This window comes from Gekko japonicus, unplaced genomic scaffold (genome assembly GCF_001447785.1).
Source record: "Gekko japonicus isolate JY-2015 unplaced genomic scaffold, Gekko_japonicus_V1.1 scaffold351, whole genome shotgun sequence".
NCBI classification, from domain to species: domain Eukaryota; kingdom Metazoa; phylum Chordata; class Lepidosauria; order Squamata; family Gekkonidae; genus Gekko; species Gekko japonicus.
Genome location: NW_015172561.1, coordinates 15,384 through 27,959, shown reverse-complemented (window position 1 = coordinate 27,959; position 12,576 = coordinate 15,384). Strand labels below are relative to the sequence as shown.

At 41.3% G+C, this 12,576-nt stretch overlaps 1 protein-coding gene across 1 annotated transcript in view; it reads left to right on the top strand.

The window, feature by feature from the left end:
• The window catches only part of LOC107118853 (nuclear receptor subfamily 1 group D member 2-like), a 28,300-nt gene extending 17,658 nt beyond the window's left edge, over window positions 1-10,642 (top strand). Inside the window, 5 exon segments of the mRNA XM_015421233.1 lie at window positions 1-15; window positions 17-439; window positions 2,252-2,437; window positions 5,284-5,494; window positions 9,113-10,642. The exon segment at window positions 1-15 is cut by the window's left edge and continues 191 nt beyond it. Coding sequence (XP_015276719.1) covers window positions 1-15; window positions 17-439; window positions 2,252-2,437; window positions 5,284-5,494; window positions 9,113-9,309 — 1,032 coding nt within the window. The 3' untranslated portion in view covers window positions 9,310-10,642.
• The last annotated feature ends 1,934 nt before the right edge of the window (window positions 10,643-12,576 follow it).

The following is a 12,576-nucleotide window of genomic DNA, read 5'->3' as shown; positions in this document are numbered from 1 at the left end:
CTCCTCTCCAATACCCCCACCCCCTACTCCATCTGACATTGCTAAGGAAGAAGTAATCGGCATGGTGACCAGAGCACACAAGGCCACCTTCATGTACAACCAGGAACAGCCAGAAAATCTTCCTATTGTTGAGCAGTCCCAGAGTGAGGACAGAATTCTGAATTACACTGAGCAATATAATGCCAGTAATGAGCCTAATAGTGGGGAGACCAACAGTGCCCACGGTGGTGGGAGCGAGCTGTATTTCAGTGGACAATATAAAGGATGGAACACTGTGCATTATCTTAATAGCCACAACCTTTGCTTTTCCAACAGCCACTATACAAGTCTGACTAATGGCTTCACCATTAAAGGTTTCCATAGGATGTCTGAAAATGGCTTTCATCCAAATGAGAGTCTGAATCCTTACACCCATGGCACTGGAGGAAGAATGCATCTGGTACTATGACTGTCAAATTACTCTTGTTTTATGATAGTTTTTGTTTTCTAAGGGTCAAAAATAATAATGTGGTCTAAGAGTGGTTTCCCCATAGGACCATCTTATTGAATGAAATGATAGTGAATTAAAGTTACTGACAGAGATGTATTATAGAGACATTATAGGGCTTTAAAATGAAACAAAATTGGTAAGCATCTCTTTTTGCCAAAGAACCTGTTTCCAGTGAAAAAGAGAAGCATATGCATGACTGGAAAAATGTTTTTGAGGTGGCACATTCTAGAAGTATTTCTAATAAAGTGAACAACAGTGTTGACCTCTAGAGCTCTTAGGTTCTATCTAAAATAGTATTGTTTTCAGTCTTCATAATCTTCACAGTTTTCACAAATTAGCTAGAGCTAAAATAAACCATGGCTTTATTATATGCCTGAAGTAAGCTATTCTGTATGTAGGAATGAATATAGAACTTCAAGAGGAACATTTTGGTATTTATTGCAGATCTTTATGATAGTAGGGCTTAGCTAGTATCTAATGAAATGTCAATATTAAGAAATGATGAACAGCTGAGTTGCAGCTAAAACTGGATGAAGCACTGACCCATGCAACATTTTCATTTGTGAGGTTTAAATGCTCCTTGGCAGCATGTGGAAATATTGAGGAATTTCAGACAGACGATATAATCCGGAAGAGGAACGGTTCCCAAACGGTTTCTGGTCTGTCATTTCAGACAGAACCGTTTTAGAACCGGTTCCCTACCGGAATATATATGTAATTTCACACACAAATGCTACTGTCCCGTTTAGGAAATGGGGCTGAAGTGTTTTACATGTCAACCGCTTCCAAGTAGTCTTCAGTTTCCTCTCCCGGTTCTGATGCGCTTTTCCCCGCTGTTTTTCGCCCGCTCGGGCGATCTCCACTATAGCGCTCAAGCGAACGTTCAAAAAGAAAAAGAAAAGACGGAGATCGCCCGCACGGGTGAAAAACGGCGGGGAAAAAGCGGTGCAGTCTGAAATGGCAAATTGTTAATGTGGTCTAGACAGTAGAAGGAAAATCAGGTGTACGTTGGAGTACGTGCAGGTTTTACTTTACATATCTATTTGTAATGATGGAAGTTCTTGAGGTGAATAATTAATAACCAATAACACAGTGTGGGCCAAATTTTTAACTTATGTTCTAGTATGTATTTTGTATATTTGCTGCTTCAAGTATATTGTAAATATATTAAGTAGGGACATAAAAATCTAAATAAATTCTGTGACAGAATACAGATATACTAGTACAGCTCTTACAGAGTAAACATTTTTGTCCTTATATGAATGAAGTCTTGAAACAATGAAAACATAGCATGAGAATTAGCTCAGAGAGAATTAAAAAGTGTAAAAATAATGATGTCCTATCTTTCCAAAACTCAGAAATCCTCATATTAAGAAAGCAATAAATAAACTATCAAAGGATAAAATCATCTGTTTATAACACAACATATAAAATGTAGTTTTTGCGATAACAAAACATCCTTGTCACATGGCGTGAGAATTCTGACCTAAAGTCTTGTTGCAAAGGAGAATTTTCACAACTTAAAATTCTATGCAAGAGTTTTGTTCATTGTATTGTGCTGTAGACCAGAATTTACATTAATTTACATTAATTTTTGAGCAGGAGACAGTTTTGAATAGTTTTGAAGCAAATTTGTTTGATAAGCAGTTCTTCAAGTCATAATTGTGGTGTTGATGGGACTAGGGTCTTTTCCAAGTATGTTAGCACTTGGTCTGTTTGTTTTGAATTGGAATTTGAGACTTTGTATGTGTAAATATCTAGGTTTGCCCAATGAACAAGACTCCTTTAGTGGACCCAAATAAATCTGGGCATGAAGTCTGGGAAGAATTTTCCATGAGCTTTACCCCAGCAGTGAAGGAGGTGGTAGAATTTGCCAAACGTGTTCCAGGTTTTCGAGACCTCTCCCAACATGACCAAGTAAACCTGCTAAAGGCTGGAACTTTTGAGGTGAGCCTCTTCAGTGGTAATGTGGTATGACACTTTTTCTCCTACAGCCTTGCCATTTCAAATTGTTGAAGGTTTGTGCAGCCATTCTGGTGACATAGACATCTATTTAGAGCAACTGTTTGGGAAAAGCAGCAAAAACCATCTCAAAGTCAGCTGACTGTTCAGACCTGCATTTTGACTTAGGAATTCTATCTATCTCATTTCTGGAGCCTGCACTATTCCGATAGGATACCAGGGATCATGCCTTAGTTGTGGGAGAAACAGTGTCAGATTTGTTCTTCCCCAGTCTGTATGTACACAAGGATAACCTTTTTCACTATCTACTTCTTGCATTTGACAGATCATACTGTGCTAAATTGTCCAGTCTTTAAGGTACCACAGGTCTCTGTCTTTGTTGCAATATGTATATTCTGCTAGAAGGAATTCCTGGAATTTGTTTTTTTGCTCCTGTAAACTCCTACTTGAACTTTTGGATTAAAAAAAAGTCTTGCCTTGGTGTCCATTCCCCACATGCATTTAGGCTGCACATTTTTTGAATAGATATATCCTGAAGTTGGAGATACAGGAGTAGGCAGGAAATATTGGCAGATTGGGGAGAGCAGTGCACCCTTGTCTTACATTTACTAACCTCAGGTGTATGCACAGGGTGGATCCAGCCAGTGGTTTCACTCCAGAAGACCCCCCCTTCCTTTTTTACCACTAGAGCAGGTGTGTCAAACATGCGGCCCACAGGCCAGATCAGGCCCTTGGAGGGCTCCAATCTGGCCCTCAAGGACCTGGCTGTTTCCTGCTTCCTTTTCCAGTTCTGCTGCTGCTGCCACGACACAGCTTGTTTTATCAGACTCTCTCAGTCGCACGAGAGAGAGAGATAGGCAAGCCTCTCCTGTGTGATTGAGTCTGGTAAAGAATTGGCTGAGGCTCCTTCCCCTCCTCCTCTCGGGGAGGGAGGGAATGAGCCAGAGCTTGCTTTCTGGCCAGGCTGTCTCAATCGTATACAGGAGACATCTTCCCCTCCATGGGAAGAGGCTCCTCCCTGAAGGGAGGGAGGAAACAAGGGAAAGCTTGCTTTGCTCAGCTGCCTCAATTGCATGGGAGAAATACCAAGCACCTTTAAGACCAACAAAGTTTTGTTCAAGGTATGAGCTCTTGTGTGCCTTGCTACAGTGTGTGTGTGTGTGTTCTTGGGCTCCTTATGCCAGGGCTCTCTTGGGTGCAACTGGGTTCCCTCCCTCTTTTCACTGTATTCTTGCCCTCAAGAGCCACTCTTTCTCAGTAAGAAAGCAATGTGAACTATTTTAGAAGAGGAATAACAACAAGCTAGTGAGGTGGATTAGGCTGAGAGTGTGTATCCAGACCAAGTTTACCTAGCACATTTCCTTTGTAGGAAGTTGTAGTTATTTTTCTGGGAAAGACTGTAGTTTTGTAGACAGACACGTAGCCCTCAGTCTATGGCAGGATGCCTTCTCATGTTCTTGACCAGCATATGAAGCAATTTATGTACAAAAGCTCACAATGCCCAGCCATTTCATGTTTTTCCCTGGGTCCTAGGCTCAAAACACTGAGCATGAAATTTCTGTAATGTCAATAAATAAAAAGTAGGTTTGCAGTTTACAGATACACACCTGAACAGCATACTCAAGATTGCTACAGCACAGACATTTTAATGCAATAATTCAGAGCAAGAGGTGTCAGTTGTCAGACACTGTTAAATAAACAAAATATTGCAAGAGTGCTAATGTTTTAAGCATGTTTTTATTTTAAGTAAAAAGAAAACCCCTTTGTGTTTGTGTCCTTTATAAAGTTTATATCTCCGCTGCCTGGCATTACATTTTATGATACACATGGTCTGGCCCAACAAGATCTCATTTATGTCAAATCTGGCCCTCTTAACATAAGAACATAAGAGAAGCCAATGTTGGATAAGGCCAATGGCCCATCCAGTCCAACACTCTGTCACACAGTGGCCAAAAATACCAGGTGCCATTAGGAGGTTCACCAGTGGGGCCAGGACACTAGAAGCCCTCCCACTGTTGCCCCCCCAAGCACTAAGAATACAGTGCATCACTTGCCCCAGACCAAGAGTTCCTATCTATACCTTGTGGCTAATAGCCACTGATGGACCTCTGCTCCATATCTAATTCCCTCTTGAAGCTGTCCATGCTTGTAGCTGCCGCCACCTCCTGTGGCAGTGAATTCCATGTGTGAGTGCCATGTGTGTAACAAATGAGTTCGACACCCCTGCACTAGAGGACTCATTTGATCCAACCTATAATCTGAACCAGTAAAGTTTGTCCAAACAGCTTGGCACAGTTCATGTGAAGCATCAAACAGGGTGTCATGCCAATGTGAGGTAGCCCAACATGTTCTGCATCCCCTGTGCTCAGGGTTAGCAGCTTCCACTTTAGAACAAATCAGACTTTATCTTGACACATGAGTGCATTTTCTGGGGTTTATAATTCCAGTTTTACAGTTGTTTGGGGGAAGCATAAACCATAGGTATATCAGTTTGAATATAATGTCAAGCTGTGACTTCTGTTAAATCAGGAAGGGAGAAGCATAAGGAGAGGGAGCAAGTGAGCCCAAGTATATGTTTATTATTTGCATCTAGAGCATTTAGAAATTCTGTCCTTAGTCATTTTGTGGGGATATTTCTGTATGCTGATCCCCATTGTTTTCAGTGCTAAAGAGCAACTGTCCTGAGCAATTCAGTATTGTGTATATAAAGAAGGTAAAAAACAGCTTTTAAGACTCTACATTAGCAGTGTGCTGAGTTAAATACTGAACTCCTTTACTCCATAATTTTATACAAATATATCTAGTTTATAAATCTTTTTTTTTTTAACCAGGTTTTAATGGTACGGTTTGCTTCGTTATTTGATGCAAAGGAACGTACTGTCACTTTTCTTAGTGGGAGGAAATACAGTTTGGATGATCTGCGTTCAATGGGAGCTGGTGATTTGCTGAACTCCATGTTTGACTTCAGTGAAAAGTTAAATTCCCTGAATCTTACTGATGAAGAAATGAGCTTGTTCACTGCAGTGGTCCTTGTGTCTGCTGGTAAGTTAATGTGTACTTATATCATGCAGTACAGATCCTTTGTCTTCTAAAGAGATCTGGTTTGGACTCAATCTGTTGCCAAGTTCTGTTTGAAAATACACTGGTGTTTGTTCAGAACCCTGGTAAACAGTGTAACAAATACATTGCGAAAAACCATACATTTATTTTTATTTATATATACACTAGCAGTAAAGCCTGTAGTGAAAGCAATACAACGAGATCTAGAAGGAGGCTCTGGGGCAGTGCTCTGGCTTTGGGCAAACAGTGTCAATTTGCTGTGGTGACCTCAGCAGGGTATAATGACAGTCCACTGTTTTCTCCAGAGGAACTGATCTCTGCTACCTAAAGAGCAGTTGTAATTGTGAGTGATCTGTAGCCCTCACCTGGAGATTGGCAGCAATTGTTACCCAGGACAAAATGGCTGGTTTGGAGGGTGTAGTCTATGGCATTCTACCTGTCTGAGGTCCCACCCCTCTGCAAACCCCACCCTATCCAGGCTCCACCCCTCAAATTCCCAGGAATTTGTCAGCATGTAGTTGGCAACCCCATCTCCTTCCCAGCTAACCATCAACCTACCATTATCTGCCCCTTTGACTTCAGCTGACTTCTGCCCTCCCTTCTGCAGAGCAGTTGTAATTCTGAGTGCTCTCCAGCCCTCACCTGGAGATTGGCAACAATGGTTCCCTATGTGGGACTGACTGGTTTGGAGGGTGGAGTCTATGGCAGTGTACCTGTCTGAGGTCCCACCCCTCCTCAAACCTCACCCTCTTCAGGCTCCATCCCTCAAATCTCCAGGAATTTCCCATCTGGAGTTGGCAACCCTATCAGGACTGGCCCCAATGTGTTTTCTCCCAAAGGCCAAAGTAGGTGACAGGACCAAGCTTAGTTGCCTACCAACAGGCACTGAGGGGAATGTAGGGTTGCCAGCTCTAAGGAGGGAAATACCTGGAGGTTTGGGGGGTGGATTCTGTAGAGGGCAGCATTGGGCGGGGGGGGGGCGGAAGGACTCAGCAGGTATAATGTCATAGGGTCTACCCTCCAAAGCATCCATTTTCTCCAGGGGAACTGATCTCTGTCATCTGGAGATCAATTGTAACAGTGGGAGATCTCCAGGTCCCACCTGGAGATTGGCAACCCTATGGGAAAGTCAGCTGCACAGCAGGGGGTTGAAGAGAATGGTTTGATGGCTGCTGGGCCAAGATTGGCAACAATAGTTCCCCAGGAGCCCCATCGTAAATGCACCAAACAATTCCTAAAGGTTTTCCAAAACACTACTCTGTCAATAAATTGCAACACTTTGGATTAGCACCAAAGCTTTAAGATCTCTCCAGCTGTCACCTGGAGACTGGCAACAGCTTGTCTGGAGTGTGGGCAGTATGGCATTGTATCTGTCTGAGGTCCCCCTCTTCCTCCTCCTCCTCAGACCCCACCCTCAGCAGGCTTCATCCCTAAAATATCCTGGAAGTTTCCAACCTGGAGTTGGCAACCCTATGTCCTTTCCTGGCTACCATCAGCCAACCTTTATCTGCCTGTTTGTCTTAAGTTTTACAACCCCCCCCCCCACAGCCTCTGCCTAGGGAAAGGGCAGCCTTTCCCTGCAGTGGGAACCGAAGCAGCTGACATCATTCTCCTCTCCCCTATGAGGTATGTTATGCAACTGAAAATTCCAACTCAGCTTCCATATGCAAATGACCTTGGAACGCTGGGCGGGACTGCACAAAGCAGCCAGTCAACCCAGCCAGTGTCTTCTGAGTGGCAGTTCTTCCGGCCTAACACTAAAGGGGCCAAATTTAGAACGTTGCAATATAGAACGTTGCTATTCAATTATAATAAGGGGAGAGATATATAAATATTTTTGAAAGACAAGATATAAAAGTGGTACAAAAGGGAAAAAAGGGTTATACAACAGATTATATATATCAAAGGTTGCTATACTTTACAGGATATATAAAACAAAAATTTTCTCCACAGCATCCATTTCATTATAATTTTATGATATTTTCTATAGAGTACATTATCCTTACTTCAAACACCTTCAATTTCATAGCTGATTTATTTTGCAACTGTATTATTAATTTCATAATTACTGCATGTTCTGTGTTATATATCTCATCATTTCTACACACTACTATAGCTTTTAAAATACCAAAATTTAAAGGAAAGGTTATTGCATATCTCACACTAAAAATACAAGATATTTTTGATCAAAATCCAGTTCCTTCTACATTTATATTAAAAACTTGTTCTCATTCTACTTCTACATTGTAATACATTTATATACAATTTTTAAACTGTTTCTCATTCTAAATTTGTATCCCACTTACATAATAATCTCTCCTTAGATTTCGATATTGACCCATTTCTCAAGTTGTAAAAGTAAAATGGTGAAAAACCATACATTTCTAATTCAGACATAAATAAATGTATTCATTGGCTCATGTCCATTCTCAGTAATATGCAGCTGACTTATGGCAACCATATAGGGTTTTCAAGGCAAGAGACGTTTACAGGTAGTTTGCCATTGCATGCCTCTGCATAGCGACCCTGGTATTCCTTGGCGGTCTCCTATCTAAATACTGGCCGGGGCTGATGAGATCAGGCTAGCCTGGGCTTATCCATATCAGGGCGACTATGCATTGTGTAAAAGGTACTGATTATATAGTTTTATATGTGGGTTAATTCAGTTTTATGACGATCACTTGTAAATGTCTGTGGTGCTAGTTTATGTAGCAACAGCTAAAATTGCATTCTCCTTGATGAGGAGAGTGGAGAGATGCCCCTCCTGTTACCTTCCACAAAACTCTTGTACATAAGTACCAATGTGCCAAGGGAAATGCCTCATGGTATCATGAGGCGCTGCAGTGCCTCAAGTGGTTAAGACGCTGAACTGCAGGCTGTGGAAGGTCAGTAGTTCAGCAGTTCGAGACCCGAGTGTGCCGCATGATGGAGTGAGCTCCCGTCTCTAGTTCCAGCTCCTGCCAACCTAGCAGTTCGAAAGCAAGAAATTGCAAGTAGATAAATAGGGTACCACTTCTGTGGGAAGGTAACAGCGTTCCGTGCGCCTTGGCGTTTAGTCATGCCGGCCACATGACCACGGAAACGTCTTCGGACAGCGCTGGCTCTTCGGCTTTGAAATGGAGATGAGCACCGCAACCCTAGAGTTGGATTCGACTGGCTTTCGAGCAAGGGAACATTTACCTTTACCTATGCTGTAAAAAGGGGGCCCTGCCCATTTCCATGGGGACATTTATGGAATGAAAGACTCTCATAGAAATTCCTAATTACATACATTTAGTGTTTCCATAGTCACAAAGGAAAATGAGGAAACCTGCACCAGATTATCTGGATGACAGCCCAGGTTCAGTATTCAGCAGAGAGAGTAATTGCTTTTTGCTTACAAGTGCTAGGCTAAATGGGCACTTGCGTAAGAACATAAGCATGTAAAAACGTATACCGTTCTCAGCCTGCGTTGATTTTCTTTTATGAATTCATCTTTCAGCACAGATGCTCTGATAGCTGAGCTTATTGTTGAATTAGATATTATCAGAGTCTGGCACAATGTTATGTTGCAAGCCAAATCTTTCCTCCTTGCTCATCTGTTCTTTTTTCCCTGTTTAGATCGATCGGGAATAGAAAATGTCAATTCTGTGGAAGCCCTGCAGGAAACACTAATCCGTGCACTTAGGACCTTAATCACAAAAAACCATCCAAACGAAGCCTCTATTTTTACAAAACTGCTTTTGAAACTGCCTGACTTGCGTTCCTTAAACAACATGCACTGTGAGGAACTTCTAGCCTTTAAGGTTCACCCATAGGCTTTTACCTCTCCTTTTTATTTATATAATGGACTTGCTTCATGTTAAATGTGTGCATTTTTGTGCTTCAGTACTTATTTATGTATGTACCTTTTTGTGAAGAAGAATTTGCTGACTGTGTGATGGTTATATTTTCTGTTGTCATGCAATAATGTTTCAGGCTCCTTGTTTTTTCCACCGGTGACACCATGGCCAGAGCTTTCTTCTTGGTTATCCAAACAAGCCCGTAAAGCTAAAGAGGTTATATAAAATTTGAATGGATATGGACTATAAACTATTGTCCCACATCACCCCAAATCATTGACTTCCTCTGCTCTAAACAAGAATATATATTGACTATATCTGGAAAATCAAACTCTGGATCGATACACAACAGCAAGCAAGCATGAGAAGAGAAAGCTGAATTGAGCTGGCCTCCACTAAATGGTCTGGCTTGCTTGGGGGAAAAGCTTTAACAGCCTCAGACAGATGTAGGAAATTCCATGAGCTGACTTCGCATATACCAATTTGGTTGTTCTTGCACAAGCACACTCTTGCTCTGTGTGCATATGTATAATACAGATATGTGTGTTTATGACTTTATAGAAATACAGTGAGTGTATATATTTATGTGTCTGTATATACAGAGTTAAAGCTACCATGCATATAACCTCTTCACAATATTTTTAACTGTGGAGAATTTAACCATATGAAGGAAGGTGACCTGTGGCAGCCACCAACAGTGCTGCATTTGACTGTGTATCACTGACTTGAATGTATTGAGAGTATGTAATGCTGGGGGGAATTCCAGTTTAATAATAGAAAATTGTTCTTGTTAATGTAAGATGTACCGTGGCACCAAACATTCAATGCTGGCCTCTTTAATCAAACTTCTATAGGAAGGAAAGGTACATGGGCCTTGCTTTTTTAAAACGCTGAATTCATTGTGATTAAGATACTTCTGTGCTATTAGGAGAGCTGCTAGATACACTTCAGTAAATCTGGAACTCCGTGATTACAATAAACTGTGGTGATTACAGTAATCTATGTCATTTACATTACATAGGTGATTACAGTAATCTACAGAGAATCGTGGACATTTCAAAGCAAGCTACCTTGAATTTTTTGTGTTTTTTGTAGCTATATACGTTTACACTACACTTATATGCTGCTTGGTTGACTGCTTGAGATTGGGATACACAAATTTGAGATACTCTAGGTCTCTTAATGTTTGTTTATTTTAAATGTATTTTGTTAAAGCAGGACTGTAATGTACACAACAAAGGTCTTTGAGGCTGTGTAATAGCAGGTCTGATTTTTCCATAAGTGTGACTGCTTTTTTTTTTTTTTTTGAAGGGCCAGTGATCAGTTCTAAAACAGAAGGGTTTGCTTTAGCAGCAGCTGCCTTTTTATCTTAAAAAAAGATAGTTTGTACAAAATGATGGTTAAACTATGCCAGAATATTATAATTGACCCTTAGTTGTGTCATAGGGTAGAAGGAAAACTGTTCTGTTAACTTTCTCCTTAGAGTAACTTTAAGCTGAAGATTGAATCTGCACTTTACAGATCTTACTATTTTTGTGTAACCTTTGGATTTCAGTTACTTATTACTAAAGGTAATGCTTGTTTTGGCACATTATAATGGCATAGATTTGCAACAGGCTAGTTTATGTCTGGCATTATAGTTGACTACTCAGGAAGTGTTTCAGTGCTGACCAGCAGAGGAGGTAGGACTGTCCTGTTATGAGGGGAAAAGAGTCCACCCAAGACAAGACTGTAGGGAATTCACATGTAGATCTTTATTAATAAATTTCAGGCAGGGCTGTACAGCCATGGCTGTAATTTATCTTCAAAATTTACAAAATCTGGTTTGAGCCTCAGACCGTCATCTTGAAATAAAATCTCTTAAAGTGTTCTGTTTTCTGCTGACAAAGGGAAGACTGCCGTCTTCACCCTTAGACTTCTGGGCATGGTTTCTCTCATCTCCCATCCTCCAACAAATTACATTTTCAGGCATAAATTTCTCAGCTGCTGACATACCTGTGTACTTCTCTTTTAAAAAATTCTGTGAGAGGCTTTTTGCCCTACAAGCTATTTTAGATTATCTCAAGAAAGAAAGTCTCCAGGCTTTCTAGCCTTCTTACAGGAGCTTCCCTGCTGCGTATACACTGTCCTTTTATTATTTAAACTTTTAAGAATGTGCAACTGATAACTATGTAAGGTATTGTTTATTTCTCCGAATGGTAGGTTCCATATATGTAGAAAATTATTCTGGGGAAGAAAACAGTCACACGATTTTATTTTTAATTTTAAAAATCCTGTACATAGCCGAGGAACTTTATTTCCTTAAAGTTTTTTTTCTTTTCTTTTTTACAAATTCTAACTAAATCCAATGCAGATTTTAGAGCATGGCCTCTGTCTGCAATCTCTAAGACCCAGAATACATGTTCATTTGGCAGCATGAGAGTTACTGTAGTGCCTGGTTTGCTGAGGTGAATGTGAAAAGCCCTGGGAGGCACCCAAGATACGATTCTTGTTCTCCTTAGCCACCTCCCTCAGAAGACTGTGTTAACATTGGCATAGGGAAGAGATGTGTCATGGACTCCTTTCTGTATGTGCCCAAATTTGTAATGTTAGCTGGTAGTTTAAGGAGGGGCAGCAGCGCTGCATTCTCCCACTGCTAGTAGAATGTGAGAATGTATGGGGCTTCAGTGAACTTTTCCAAAATAAGCCATTTATTGTGGGCTCATTGTTTTACTGTGTCACTGGCTATATACCTGTTCAATGCTGAGAAATATTTCATGCCTGACTTCAAAGTACTGTAGATGGGTCATTGCTGAGCGATTTCTGAAACTCTACTGTATGGACTGGTTTTACATGTTTCAAAAGATTAAATATGGGCATTATGATGGCAAAACTAGGCTTGTGTGTGTGTGTGTGTGTGTTTCTTTCAGAGAAATCTCTCCCTTATTATAATTGAGTAGTGGGTGCCAAAGTTCTAATTCTAAAATGCACTCCCTTAGTGTATGGCTGATGGAACTGCTCCTCAGCATATATCGCCACCAATCGGAAGGCAAAGCCTGGGTCCCGCCCACACCACAACTGCTGCGACTATGCACCTCTCCGGACGCCATTTTCATTTTGCTCGATGAAGAGAATTACGAGGGCACTATTGATTCGGTGAGCTGCCTTCCCCAGCGCCCACTCAAACATGGGCGAAGGCGGCAGCCCCCCTCCCACCCTCCCGTCCCCGCGAAATGGCGGCTGCGGCCTCCCCCCGCCTCGCCC